The sequence below is a fragment of the Cydia fagiglandana genome, chromosome 21, assembly GCF_963556715.1.
Source record: "Cydia fagiglandana chromosome 21, ilCydFagi1.1, whole genome shotgun sequence".
NCBI lineage: Eukaryota > Metazoa > Arthropoda > Insecta > Lepidoptera > Tortricidae > Cydia > Cydia fagiglandana.
Genome location: NC_085952.1, coordinates 7,448,082 through 7,463,544, shown reverse-complemented (window position 1 = coordinate 7,463,544; position 15,463 = coordinate 7,448,082). Strand labels below are relative to the sequence as shown.

General features: G+C 40.7%; 1 protein-coding gene across 1 annotated transcript; it reads left to right on the top strand.

Moving 5' to 3' along the window:
- Window positions 1-99: 99 nt before the first annotated feature.
- On the top strand, window positions 100-15,274 carry LOC134675186 (probable isocitrate dehydrogenase [NAD] subunit beta, mitochondrial). Its single transcript, XM_063533385.1, has 10 exons — window positions 100-259; window positions 497-595; window positions 2,768-2,854; window positions 3,480-3,596; window positions 4,215-4,349; window positions 4,990-5,062; window positions 5,928-6,091; window positions 8,014-8,223; window positions 12,694-12,830; window positions 14,186-15,274. Exons 1-10 carry the CDS (start codon window positions 218-220, stop codon window positions 14,286-14,288), a joined length of 1,167 nt encoding a protein of 388 aa, XP_063389455.1. The 5' UTR covers window positions 100-217; the 3' UTR covers window positions 14,289-15,274.
- Window positions 15,275-15,463: the final 189 nt, after the last annotated feature.

Genomic DNA, 15,463 nt, shown 5'->3' with positions numbered 1-15,463 from the left:
CATATAATTAACTTAAATTAATTAACTTCAAATATAATAAACTTCAACGAAACCACCACTTTGAACGACTTAAGTTCTTTTCTAGACTGGCAAGATTATAGCTGTCACTTTACGTGTAACGAAACTCCTCGAAGTTACGTCTTTGGCGAGCAAAGACGTTCCAAAAATACTTTTTCCTCAAAAATAGTCTTTAGTGAGGTTTTAATTGCTACAAACTATGTCCCTAATTAGCAGAAATATTATCCGAACCCTGGTGCAGGTATGTATCTAAATTTCCATATGAAATTAAGTATTTTGCTATACCTACATATATCTGCAAACAATGTGTTTCGTAACGTATTTCTATAGTAATTGAGCTCTAATTCTGCGTAACTTGCTGTCTGCGCCGCATAATTTGTGATGTAGTTTGATATTTTCAATGTCGCGTATAATTTGATACACGATCGTGTTCAAACCACGTGATATATGGCTAATAATATGAACGTGGATGTTTCAGGGGTCCCAGCTGGCGGGGAAGGGTCTCCACACCACGAGTGCGGTAAACGCCGACAAAAACGTATGTTACGCGCCACAATCCATCATCTCGCTGCCTGTGGTGAGAACTAACCGTGTACTAATGACCTGTAATGAAACCTGATGAGCTATGTAGCAGGAAAACCTTTCTTTTCACTTAATTTTGTCAATAGAGGTCTAATCATTAAAAACAAACAGCACATATATACTTATAATTAGTATATTATTGTTTGTATGAGCTCGCTTTGTTAAGTTTATTATGGACTTAGTTGATAAACTTATTGACCTCTGGCTTCTATCCCGGATCTAATTATCCTGCTTCATTGCTCTTATATTAGATTACACATCTTCAAAATTACTATTATTTATGATTATTACGAACTTGGCATCAAAATTCTTGCACATATTATGATACTTTAAAAATTGGCATCCAAATTAAACAGCTACAAAATATTTTTTAATTTATTTCCAATTTTATTTCTCTAATTTCCAAGTTTATTTCTTAGCTCTACAGGTTCTTCTGAATATGTAAGCGTAAGATTTGTCCCCAATGTTGCATGTTATAGTTTACACATTTGTTTTTGTTATCACAAGCCATTCTATTTATTGGCAAATTTTAATTCTGGCAACCCAAATCTACTTGCACCTACTGCCTTAACCAGGCCATAAAAAAATACACACTGCCTTTTTGTTTCTTCTTCTTCTACCTAGAGTTTTGTGTCTTCTTCTTCTTCTACCTAGCGTTATCCAGCCTTTGCCAGGGTCCGCTTTCCTACTTGCTTTTCTCCACTTTGCGCGATCCTGGGCATCTTCTTAATACAAAATTAGACTGCAACAAAATTCATAACAATTTGGAATATAATGTAATAGAATGGCTATTTTATGTTTATTTATAGCATAATCTACAATTGTAGCATGATCCAAGTGTGTCAAAATAATATAGTGTTTTAAATGTTGTGTCAAGCATACAGCATGAATTTTACTGCATATGCATTTGTGACGTCCCTTTAAATGTGAAAGAATTATTGTAATAGTTTTAATTATCTTTATTTAAGTTTGTGCTGCCATTGGTTAAGATTTAGGATATGAATGAATGAAATTTTTATCTCAGGCAACTAGTGATATGGTTTATTTTACTCATTTACCTCACTTATTAGGGTTCCGTACCAAAAAGGTACAAATGGAACCCTTATGGTGCGACTTTGTCTGTCTGTCCATCTGTCCGTCTGTCTGTCATATCACTAAATATTTACTTATTTAAGTATATATCTATTGTTTCTTACTTGCATAATTTGAACACTATCTTTCTTATTATTTTCTTTTGCTGTAAGAGAAAATAAAACTAACAGTTTAGGGGTCTATTTTAAATGTGTACAGGTCACATATAATGCGTAAATATTCTGAGGTCAATATCAAATTTAATTTAGTTTGCATTTCAGAAACACAACAATATTTCTTCTTATTGAATTAAGGAATGAACTTGAATAAACTTTGTTAAATATTTACACCACTCTCCTGATCTTCTCTACATCTTATATCAATGTAAAATAAAAATGGTCAGTTGTTGTATGGTAACTTTCTCAGTAGACAACATTTTCTTGTGTGTGGCACAATTCAATACCAGTCCATTGAGAGCTGTGGTGAGGCGGCTTGCCTATCTTAAAGTAATATCCTCCTAAGGCTCAAGGTCCTACCTATAGTACTTATTCAGTTCGATGTAATTTAAATCGTATTCAATTGGAACAGAGTCACATTTCTTTTGTTTCGTTAATTTTTCAAACAAAGCCTAAATCAACACTATTCCCTGCACTAAAGGTTCAAACTTCGGTGGCAAATTCTGTATTCTTCTATAATTCATTTGTATGCCTTAGTAGTAGTAGTAGTAAAATACTTTATTGTACAAAAAGAAACATAAAACATGAAAGAACACACATCATTAGTACAAAGGCGAACTTATCCCTTTCAGGGATCTCTTTCTTCTTAGGTCAGTAAAAACTATCTTCCTCTTTGATGCCTTCTTTAGTGTAGCAAGTGATGGTTAGCTAGCAGTCAGCTGCGAATATATCTCTTAAATTTAGGTAAGTTTGAAAATCTTATCAGAATTTCCGATTCTGGTACATTTCTTTCTAGAGCCAGAACATACTTTTGCAGCAACTTAGCCTATTGCTATTTGCTTCAGAAGGTCATTTGGAGGGCCTAAGAAGTTGACCCAGATAAGCAACCTTTTAGTAACATTTTGTCTTATTTGGTATAGAGCAAAGAGGGTCGCATTAAGTGCACCCTCATCCCCGGAGATGGCGTCGGGCCCGAGCTCGTCTACTCCGTACAGGAGGTGTTTAAGGTAAGACTTATGTATTAGGCAATAGAGTCCAAAGTGGCTTGCTTAAAAAGCATACTAGAACAGTGAAAAAAAGATGCTGGAAATTTCAAATTCAACTGGTATTTTTTATGGTGGGTTTTAGATGGTACTGAAATTCAATAACATATGAAATAAACTTCACATTACCTCTGTACCTCTGTAGTTGCCATTTTGAGTTATTAGTTGCTCTAATAATATGTCATCTGTCATCCTTTTTCGGTACTTATGTACGAAATATCGAAGATATTTAGCAATCGATTGATATATTTCGGTGAAGGAAAACATTTTCCAATTTCACTAGACTTATATCGACCGGAATATGAGCCGTAACTCCTCTACCCGTGAACAAGATGCATATAACTGCGTCGAAATATCGGGATCTCGAAAGCAATGCAAAAGGTAATCACGGCTCATATCCCAGTCTATCAAAAGTCTAGTGAAACTAACCGTGAATCCTTCAAAACTGTTATTTTCCAATTTTCGAACACGCCTAATTTTCCAACTGGATTGGAGGTTATGCCGGCAGTTACAGGAATGACCTGAAATTTATTTGCAAAGTATTTTTTTGGGTAAATGAAACCTTTTACAATTGACGTTTGTGTGACAGTCGGCCGGTATCCCCGTGGACTTCGAATCGTTCTTCTTCTCCGAGGTGAACCCCACGCTGAGCGCGCCGCTCGAGGATGTGGTCAACTCCATCGCGCGTAACAAGATCTGTATTAAGGTAACCTTCTTCTTCTTCTATTAGATCTATTGTGATCGCCCCCTACTACAACTCTCGATCCATACCTGCAACTTCAAACATCTGCAGGATCATTTTGATCTCGAGACGCTCAAACTCCTACGGGCGCAATATGTGTCCGCTCAGGATTTAGTCACGAGTGCGCATTAAGCAAGGGCGTCTCTGCCTCCATACAGAGTCTGCACCGCCCCATGTCACATTTCCATTTCCCCATAGTGTGCATGTGCTTATTTAGGCCGCTATGCCCAGTAAGCACCCTTACCAAGTTGAGTTTATCTATAGAAGTATGTATACAGGGTGTTTGGTACATCGTTTGCCAAATTAAAACGGCAGATAGGTCGAGTCATTTGCTATCTTCTCATGCCTAGAAAAACAAAATTGGCCATGGTTTTTTTTTACTACTATGCAAGTAAAAATTTGAAATTTACGAAAAACTGGCATAGAAGTGAAAAAAAAAATACGCCTAATTAAAAATTTCTAGGCCTGAGAAGATAGCAAATGTGTTAACCTATCTGCCGTTTTAAGTTGGCAAAATTTAGTACCTACTCATAGTACAAGGTTTGAGTGACATGTCCCTAATTTCATTTATTTATTTGTCAGGGTATCCTGGCCACCCCAGACTTCTCCCACACCGGCGAGCTCCAAACCCTCAACATGAAGCTGCGTAACGCCCTCGACCTATACGCCAACGTCGTGCACGTCAAGTCGCTGCCGAACGTCAATTGCCGCCACAAGGTACTTACAAATACAAAACTAGAACTCGGGAACCCCTAAGGTTCCGACAAATAAAAAACATGTAAACTGTTTAGACGATAACGAATTCACTCACTTTTATTTTAGTCGCTATTGGCGTTGTCGTCTAAACAGTTTAAAATATGTCTCATGAAAATTTAATATCGAAATAACATGTACTCGTAACTATCGAACCGGCTTCCAAAATTTCACGAGGTCAGTTGGGAGGTGATCGGGCGGTGAAAAGAGCGTTTGAGGGACCGATAGGACGCCGCCCGGTCGGCCGACCTAGGTATCAATGGACAGATGTGGTGGACGCTGTCTGCGCGAGCTCCGGGTTGAAAACTGGCGAGAAATGGCACAGGACCGGGATCAGTGGCGAGCAGTCGTGTTGGAGGCCAAGACACACTTTGGGTCGCTGCGCCAGAGGAGTATGTTGAGAAATGAGACCTGTAGAGAAGAACAGCCGGCCACACGGAAGCGTTTTTGACTAAGTTGAAGCAGAGACGCATCGCGCTCGCTTGGTTTACTAAATAATTCTGCTGGACTGCTTCTAATCTTGCCGCGAATCGTAGAACTCAGCAGGAGAAGGCTCCCAACGAGTTTTACCGCGGTGTTTAACATAATTCTTTGAACTTTTCAGGATGTGGATTGCATCATCATCAGAGAGCAGACAGAGGGCGAATACTCCGCCTTGGAGCATGAGTCCGTGCCTGGTAAGTTATTTTTTAAAACCGGGCAAGTGCGAGTCGGACTCGCGCACGAAGGGTTCCGTACCATAATGCAAAAAAAAAAACAAAAAAAAAAGCAAAAATAAAACGGTCACCCATCCAAGTACTGACCACTCCCGACGTTGCTTAACTTTGGTCAAAAATCACGTTTGTTGTATGGGAGCCCCATTTAAATCTTTATTTTATTCTGTTTTTAGTATTTGTTGTTATAGCGGCAACAGAAATACATCATCTGTGAAAATTTCAACTGTCTAGCTATCACGGTTCGTGAGATACAGCCTGGTGACAGACGGACGGACGGACGGACGGACGGACGGACGGACGGACGGACGGACGGACGGACAGCGAAGTCTTAGTAATAGGGTCCCGTTTTACCCTTTGGGTACGGAACCCTAAAAATTTCCCAAATCAAAAAAAAACGCTTCCGAAACTCGAAATATTCAGACTGTCTCATTATTGCTTTTACGGATAAACATTCGAAGAAGTTGGAAGCATCTCGGTAAATCTATCTAAAATGACAATATATAATGCGAGCTTTACACTAGCAAGAACTTGCATGCAATTTTCATTACATTACGGTATCTGATCAAACTTTTGAATGTAGTTTACCTTAGTAGTTTGCAATGTAACGTTAATTGCATGCAAATTCAAGCTAGTCTACGCCTCGCTTTAAAAAAGTTTCCATCTTCGATCGTGACAAGTTTCCGAGGTCTCATGTAGAAAATTTCGAAGTTGAAATATGAGAGATGACGGTATACGGTGTACAGCTTGACTTCCTAGTTACCGCTTTTTGTAGGGGGCATCGCCATATCTTCTCTTATAGTATTCTAAATTTCATTTTCCATTACAGGAGTGGTCGAGTGCCTCAAAATCATCACCGCAGCCAAGTCCGACCGTATCGCCAAGTTCGCGTTCGACTACGCGGTCAAAATGGGCCGCAAGAAGGTCACCGCCGTCCACAAGGCCAACATTATGAAACTCGGCGACGGCACTTTCCTCAGGAGTTGCGAACAGGTTTGTAAAACATTGAGACAATTCGCAAAAGCTACTATACAAGTATACAGTAACACAAATGTGAGATGCGTTCGACTACGCGGTCATAATAGGCCGCAAGAAGGTCACCGCCGTCCACAAGGCCAACATTATGAAACTCGGCGACGCAACTTTCCTCAGGAGTTGCGAACAGGTTTGTAAAACATTGAGACTATTCGCAAAAGCTACTATACAGTAACACAAATGTCAGATGCGTTCGACTACGCGGTCAAAATGGGCCGCAAGAAGGTCGCCGCCGTCCACAAGGCCAACATTATGAAACTCGGCGACGGAAATTTCCTGAGGAGTTGCGAACAGGTTTGTAAAACATTGAGACTATTCGTACACACTACTATAAGGACTGTATCGTTTGTTATGAATACAACTTTACTTAGCCGTTTTTCCTGGTATTATATTTTTATTAAAAAATTACACATATAGTTTAATTTGTGCTTTAATAATAAGTAACATTTCGTCCTGGGAGATCACGTAAAGCATATGGTTTGGACAATATTTACCCAATCCTCCCGAGTAACTACAACGATTTCGGACAAATACTACAAGAAAATTTACGGTTTGCGAACAAGATAAGTATTACACAAAAAAAATCGTACTATGTAAACAGCAATTACATATGATTCGTAAAGCGAAACATCTGGGCATAGTCTAATCATTTCTTTTAGTTGGAAAAAAAGTTTTGGATCTGTGCTTGGTGGCCTTTTTGAAAATATGGCATGTTACTTACGACAACCCCGACTTTGGTATACAATATAACCATCATGGAGCGTTTCTATCGACCTGTTCTAGCCATGGTTCAACGCCATGAATGTCCGTTAGGCTTTGGATTTCCGTAGATTCTTTTAGCTGTTTCCCTCATTTCGCTGGCGTCAGAAATTGACGGGAATCCAAAATGTTGCATAAAAAGTCGTTTTCATGTAAAGATAAAAATTCACCACATTTATTCTGTGGATGTTCAATTGAGCAATCATGAAAAGGACACTTAGATGGCATATTTTGGCAGCATATTAACCTTTTGTTTCTTTAAATCGGACCAAGGAATCGGTGAAATAGTCTCAAATTAAGCTCGATAGGCTTGTCCGAATTACATTTGCTAGAGGGTATTAAAATCATCATAAAGTCCCTAAAATAAAATAAATGTAAAACCTTCTTATATCAGATATGGCTTAAAAATACCTCCAGATTATACCTTAAGAACATAGTAATACAAAATAATACACAGGTCAACAGTTAGACCAGGTTTTATCTGTATTTATAATAAACGATACAGTCCTTACTACCAAAACATTCAGTTACGTTTGACTATACTGTCAAAATGGGCCGCAAGAAGTATACTTAAAAGCGCCTAGTCTTTCAAAGATTATATATAGAGGTACTGGACAAACTGGTAAGGGCACCGGCGTGGCGTGACCGAGTGGTCTAGTGCAGCGGTCGGCAACCTTTTAGCAGTCAAGGGCCACATAGCAGTTAACGAAGTGGACGCGGGCCGCACTTTGTTAATATTTATGACTATCAGACATTGTCATTTGTCAATATTACATACAAAATATCCAGGGAGACTCGCGAGCCGCAAGTGAGAGGTTCGCGGGCCGCATGCGGCCCACGGGCCGCTGGTTGCCGATCGCTGGTCTAGTGGTTTTGGCGTCGAATTCTAGTTAAATCCTAGCCCTGGGCCACTTTTTATTTCATATATTATATATATGATATCTATAAATTTCAGTTGGTTATCAATTAATTCATGTTAACTCACATTTATAGACGGGGATTTATTTTACACAAAATAGATCTTTCCCGTTAATTTTCTTTGTACGAAAACAAAACTCAACAAAAGCCACTTCCCGGCTTTTTATTATGTTCGATAGTAATTTAAATACCTTTTCTTTCAGATGGCAAAGCTCTACCCCCGCATCGAGTTCGAGAAAATGATCGTGGACAACTGCACGATGCAGATGGTGTCCAACCCGAACCAATTCGACGTGATGGTGACCCCCAACCTGTATGGCAACATTGTGGACAACCTGGCCAGTGGATTAGTTGGAGGAGCTGGTGTGGTTGCTGGTGCTAGCTACAGCGCGGAGTGCGCTGTGTTTGAACAGGTGAGTGTAACAGAGAGAGACAGGGAGGAACAGTCAAGGACAACCTGTATGGCAACATTGTGGATAATCTGGCCAGTGGATTAGTTGGAGGACCTGGTGTGGTTGCTGGTGCTAGCTACAGCGCGGAGTGCGCTGTGTTTGAACAGGTGAGTGTGACAGAGAGACGGAGGAACAGACTAGGACAACCTGTATGGCAACATTGTGCATAACCTGGCTAGTGGACTTGTTGGAGGAGCTGGTGTCGTCGCTGGTGCTAGCTACAGCGCGGAGTGCGCTGTGTTTGAACAGGTGGGTGTAGCAGAGAGAGACAGGGAGGAACAGACAAGGACAACCTGTATGGCAACATTGTGGATAACCTGGCTAGTGGATTAGTTGGAGGAGCTGGTGTCGTCGCTGGTGCTAGCTACAGCACGGAGTGCGCTGTGTTTGAACAGGTGGGTGTGACAGAGAGAGACAGAGAGGAACAGACAAGGACAACCTGTATGGCAATATTGTGGATAATCTGGCCAGTGGATTAGTTGGAGGAGCTGGTGTCGTCGCTGGTGCTAGCTACAGCGCGGAGTGCGCTGTGTTTGAACAGGTGGGTGTGACAGAGAGACGGAGGAACAGACAAGGACAACCTGTATGGCAATATTGTGGATAATCTGGCCAGTGGATTAGTTGAAGGAGCTGGTGTCGTCGCTGGTGCTAGCTACAGCGCGGAGTGTGCCGTGTTTGAACAGGTGGGTGTGACAGAGAGAGACAGAGAGGAACAGACAAGGACAACCTGTATGGCAATATTGTGGATAATCTGGCCAGTGGATTAGTTGGAGGACCTGGTGTGGTTGCTGGTGCTAGCTACAGCGCGGAGTGCGCTGTGTTTGAACAGGTGAGTGTGACCATGAAGTTATATTGTTTAAACTGGAGCGATTTGTCACTTTTTTTGCCACACTAATTTGAACCTTATCACCGAGACAGAAAGTTGTTCGTACCAGACTAGAGAAAACGGTCCACATGAGATAGAAAACCCGAGCCCTGTGTCTCACTCGCACATGTTGCCAATGTTAAAAAGATACCATTGTGGTAGAAATTATATCAATATACTACTGAAATTCATTATCTTCTTATAATATTTTAGTGCTATATTCCGATTACAGTTCTGATATCTTTTAAGTAATTTGTTAATTATTATGATGTTAAGCCAAGCATGTGTACAACAAACAAAAACAGTAAATTGAATATGGTAGAAACTGTAGTAACTTTGAATATTAATTGGTATCCCCAACTTGATGACGTATTTTTCGTGTATTTACAAAATACGTAAATGGCGCCGCTTAGCATTTATTCATAAAATATTTTAAAAAACGGTTAAAACATGTTGTGTGTGGGGTTGTAGAAGTGAAAGCTACGCTGATTGTGGAATATCTTTTACAGGTTGGTCACAATTATTCAATTTTACGATAAAAATACAAGAATACATTGTCAAACTCATTAGGGTGACCATGATGTCGGTACGATTTAGATCGGTCTTACAGAATTATTATTACGTACTTAATGTAAAAATCAGTTTAGGTACCTAAATAGTATACTAATAAATAAATAAAGATAACTATACTTATTTCGGCATGTTTAATTATTCGGTTCACGTAATAAGAGCTAATAATTGCCAAAAATTAAATCCAAAGTCCTTAGACATTACAGACTCATATTTATACATAATATTTAATTACTGAAACGTTAATTCTAACTATTTATATATATGTAATCGATTCTATATAGGTTGAACACATATTTCCGTCCGTATACAACGGCGGCAAATTTGAAAATTTTGTTGCAATTACAGATCTACGATGACGCTTACGCTTAAAGAATAGCTAAAGTATGCAAAATGGAAGTCATCACGTATATTAACACACCATGAGTATGATATTGATAGTGATAGGTATTTTGTTAAATTATGAAGAGCATAAATAGTGTAAGATGCCGGTTTACACGGTTAAATGTAAGTTTTTATTTCGTTGTGTGCTAATATTTTATCATTTTAGTCAATAATCAAGATAATTTCGTGTAAAAACATAAATTGTTACGCAACGCTAGGGCTTGACAAAATGACTAGTATCGATAACCAGTCGGCATAGTAATAATAACTACAAAGTTATTTGCGAAACAAGTGTTAAAAGTAGGAATTAAATTCGCAATGAGTGGTGATTAATTAAAACACGACCGATGGCAGTGTTTTTGATCGATACGATTTGCGAATTACCTAGTTACCTAGTGCAACTACAACGTTTTACCCGACCCTGGATATCTGTCTCGCTCTCTCTTATAGCCGTGTCTTTGATGGACGTACGGCGGACCACCTTCCTCACAATCGACCATGATCGCATTGATCGCGATCCAATACGCTCATCCCATCTGTAATAGATTTTATAACGACTAAATTAAGTAAGGTTGTGTGAAGCGTTTTACAGAAGGGAAAATGACTATCCATCTCTTTTCTGGGGCAATTATACTAGCATAGGGAAAATACAGTATTATTCTCTCTGATTATGTGCGAATGAGAAAAGAACCTGGCCAAACTATATAATCCATCTTATGCTAATATCCCACATTCATGTGACTTATGGTCACCCTAATTAGAAAGAGATGCAGGGCTCAGGTTTAACCTCTCATGTGGACACACTTTTTGGCCAGTGTACACAATCCGGATTATTCATTCTAAATCCGTGAGTGTGACAGAGAGAGACAGGGAGGGACAGACAAGGACAACCTGTTTGGCAACATTGTGGATAATCTGGCTAGTGGATTAGTTGGAGGACCTGGTGTGGTTGCTGGTGCTAGCTACAGCGCGGAGTGCGCTGTGTTTGAACAGGTGGGTGTGACACAGAGAGACAGGGAGGGACAGACAAGGACAACCTGTTTGGCAACATTGTGGATAACCTGGCTAGTGGATTAGTTGGAGGAGCTGGTGTGGTTGCTGGTGCTAGCTACAGCGCGGAGTGCGCTGTGTTTGAACAGGTGGGTGTGTGAGAGAGACAGGGAGGAACAGACAAGGACAACATGTATGGCAACATTGTGGATAATCTGGCTAGTGGATTAGTTGGAGGACCTGGTGTGGTTGCTGGTGCTAGCTACAGCGCGGAGTGCGCTGTGTTTGAACAGGTGGGTGTGACACAGAGAGACAGGGAGGAACAGACAAGGACAACCTGTTTGGCAACATTTTGGATAATCTGGCTAGTTGATTAGTTGGAGGACCTGGTGTGGTTGCTGGTGCTAGCTACAGCGCGGTGTGCGCTGTGTTTGAACAGGTGGGTACTGGGCAAGTTCGCAAATTGCTTGCATCTTTCGCTTGCATTAAGCCTTCATTGGAGTAAAAGAGAAAGATCCCCGCAATTTGCGAATTTCGGTTTTCGCGGTAGCCCGTGATTTGTAGAGGAAGAGAGTCAGGGTGACAAGACGAAGAGAGAAACAGAGGAACACTTATAGGAAAACAGAAAGAGATATAGGGAGGAATGTGACGAGAGACTGGGAGGAATACAAAGGACAACAGAGACATATATAAAGATGTGACCGGAGAGGGAAATAAGGAAGCAAACGGCCGAAACATGGGAAGAGAAACAGAAAGGCAGCAGAAGATACTTACAAAGAGAGAAAGAGAGGCACAAAGAAGACATATTCTGATTTTAATATCATCTGTTAGCTGTTAACAGTGAAAATTCCGAACGTGAAATGTCACTGACAACCTTAGAGCATTTAGTAACAAGAGACGTCATGGCTGTCATTTTCTGTACGAAACAGTCTGCCGATTTTTGCGGGGGAGAGGCACGTCAAATGTATTGCTATTTCTACATCAGCCATTCTCAAAGTGTGTTCCGCGGAACCCTAGGGTTCCGCAAAGCCTCTGTTGGGGTTCCGCGAAAATACTTGTAATAATAAGAAAAAAACCAGCACTTCTATAGGTATATCTGGTCCACAGTGACGAACGAAAATTTTTAATTTGGGGTTCCGTCAAAAATTTCGCTTTCCAAAAGGGTTCCGTCACCAAAAAAGTTTGAGAACCGCTGTTCTACATGATTTATACGTAACGTACCTACAAATAGCCATGTCACTCCATACGAAACTGCATAATTGTGCAAGTGTTTCGGCAGAGGGGTAAGCTCTTAAAGGCGACTCCAGTGGCCTATTTTATAAAGCTACAAGTTACAATTTACAAGCGGAAGTCTCTTTCTAACCCTATGTGTTAGAACGAGACTTCCGCTTGTAAATTGTAACTTGTAGCTTTATAAAATAGGCCACAGTTATTAAATGCTGTAAGCTGACAACACACAACAAAAAATTAAAATCTAAATCAGGCTGAAATGCAAAGTGAAATAAGGGGATAAGAAGGTTGTAAGCTGGGCACAGAGAACAGAGAGGAACTATTGTGAACTCTTTTCTAATGTCACTATACTCACTATTTAATTTACTCACTATTTTATTTTATAATTGCAGGGTGCTCGTCACATCTTCTCCGGCGCCGTGGGCAAGAACATCGCCAACCCGTGCGCCATGCTGCTCTGCTCCGCCAACCTGCTGGCCCACGTCAACCTGCACTCCTACTCCAAGATGATCAAGAACGCCATCAACAAGTATGTATACTCTCTCGCACGGAGTGGACAGGCTAACCAATGCATATGTGACAAGAACATCGCCAACCCGTGCGCCATGCTGCTCTGCTCCGCCAACCTGCTGGCCCACGTCAACCTGCACTCCTACTCCAAGATGATCAAGAACGCCATCAACAAGTATGTATACTCTCTCTCGCACGGAGTGGACAGGCTAACCAATGCATATGTGACAAGAACATCGCCAACCCGTGCGCCATGCTGCTCTGCTCCGCCAACCTGCTGGCCCACGTCAACCTGCACTCCTACTCCAAGATGATCAAGAACGCCATCAACAAGTATGTATACTCTCTCGCACGGAGTGGACAGGCTAACCAATACATATGTGACAAGAACATCGCCAATCCGTGCGCCATGCTGCTCTGCTCCGCCAACCTGCTGGCCCACGTCAACCTGCACTCCTACTCCAAGATGATCAAGAACGCCATCAACAAGTATGTATACACTCTCGCACGGAGTGGACAGGCTAACCAATGCATATGTGGCAAGAACATCGCCAACCCGTGCGCCATGCTGCTCTGCTCCGCCAACCTGCTGGCCCACGTCAACCTGCACTCCTACTCCAAGATGATCAAGAACGCCATCAACAAGTATGTATACTCTCTCTCGCACGGAGTGGACAGGCTAACCAATGCATATGTGGCAAGAACATCGCCAACCCGTGCGCCATGCTGCTCTGCTCCGCCAACCTGCTGGCCCACGTCAACCTGCACTCCTACTCCAAGATGATTAAAAACGCCATCAACAAGTATGTATACTCTCTCGCACGGAGTGGACAGGCTAACCAATGCATATGTGGCAAGAACATCGCCAACCCGTGCGCCATGCTGCTCTGCTCCGCCAACCTGCTGGCCCACGTCAACCTGCACTCCTACTCCAAGATGATCAAGAACGCCATCAATAAGTATGTATACTCTCTCTCGTATGAAGTGAACAACGCTTCGCGGGGCTCCGCCTAGTTAAGTCGTAAAGGGAATGTTTTGTGAAAAGAAAATTTTGTGTCTAACGTACAAAGGTCAGCTCAACGTAGGACAAATGTCGTTAGAAATTTCGCAATTTATACATTTAAAACTTAGGTCAACTAAACGTAGAAAAAAAGGTTGTTAGTTTTTCGTTCACCAGCAGTATTGTACTTTAGACATTTAAAACATAGGTTGATTAATCGTAGGACATGCATCTTTAGGAATTTCGTACATTAGACATTTTGGTTTTCGATATTCTATGTTTAGGAATTTCGTACTTAGGAAATTTGATTTTAGAAATTATGCTACATAACCTCCTTACTACACGAGCCTACAACCTACTCTCTCCTTTTCCAGAGTCCTCGTCGACGGTAAGGTGAGGACGAAGGACCTCGGCGGACAGTCCACCACCAAAGACTTCACCTACGCCATCATACACAGCCTCACCCAGCCGCAGTAAATCCATCTACGTTTCATGTTTCCCAACTATTGTCGGATACATTCAACCTAACGGTGATAAATGGGTTTGGCCGGTTGATGTTTATTTACAGATTTCGCGGGCATAGGGTTTTCTTGTCAGTCCTACGGATTCTACGACCTGGACGCTTACCCTTTAAGCATTCCATGAGACAAAACTAGAAACAGAGGAAGCCGATGTTGGCGACATCTATAAAAACCTTTGGCAGTTGCCAACCCCATTGGTACTGAGAAGTGTAATTAATGAAAAATATTGTGACCACGTGGCTATTTAAGTAGGTGGTGCTATACGAAACTACTGTTTGGCAACCTAGTTGCTGTTATTGCAACATATAGACAGGTCCGTACAGCGCCATCTACTCCAGCTGTCTAAAATGTGGCTTCAATATTTTGCAATGCTTTACGTCTTAATATTATTTTGTCTGGCTGACACAGGCAATAAAATTAGAAAATTACATAATCTAACATAAATCGGTAAACACTGTCAAATATGATGCCGGATAGTATTTAATAGTCTAAATTTAGAATACAACCAACCGCCTAGATTTTAATTTGACAGTGGCCTCCGAAAGGATTTTACTGTAATTTCGTGATTAAAAATTAGGTACTTCAAGTTTATAAAAATTGAAAATATACAAAGTGTTGTGTATGTTGCTTTACTGGGCATTGTGTCCAAGTAATAAATAATTTGTCGGAATCGACAGGCAAAATGACAATAATAATGATTATTTGACAATGTTGGGAAACAACGACCAAAAAGTTTGGCCAAAATAAAATCTTTTTCACTTAAATTAGGTTCAAGTAGTACAATTTCATTCGGATCTAGACGCAATAATTGTAAGGATAATTTATTTATATTTATTTATGATGTGATCAGTCGAATCTAACAGCCGAATGTCTCCAGTATTCTCTAAGTATTGAAATCAGTTACCATGTAAATAATAGGTAAATAAAACAAAATAAATATTGTACTATTGTTTTATTGTTATTGCTTAGTAATCGATATACAGTGTGACTGAAAAATAACGTTGCCAGAGAGGTTTTGGGATTATACTGAGCAACTTTAACTATGCGACCAACTCCGAAATCGCGAAAAAAAAATTAGAGTTTTCATACATTTTGGCTGGTCCATTTTCTATGGGGTATTTTTTTTCCGCG

Coding starts and splice junctions, on each gene's coding strand:
- LOC134675186 (XM_063533385.1), top strand. CDS start 218: ATGTCCCTAATTAGCAGAAATATTATCCGAACCCTGGTGCAG. Junction 260..496: donor TTATCCGAACCCTGGTGCAG/GTATGTATCTAA, acceptor TGGATGTTTCAG/GGGTCCCAGCTGGCGGGGAA. Junction 6,092..8,013: donor TCCTCAGGAGTTGCGAACAG/GTTTGTAAAACA, acceptor CTTTTCTTTCAG/ATGGCAAAGCTCTACCCCCG.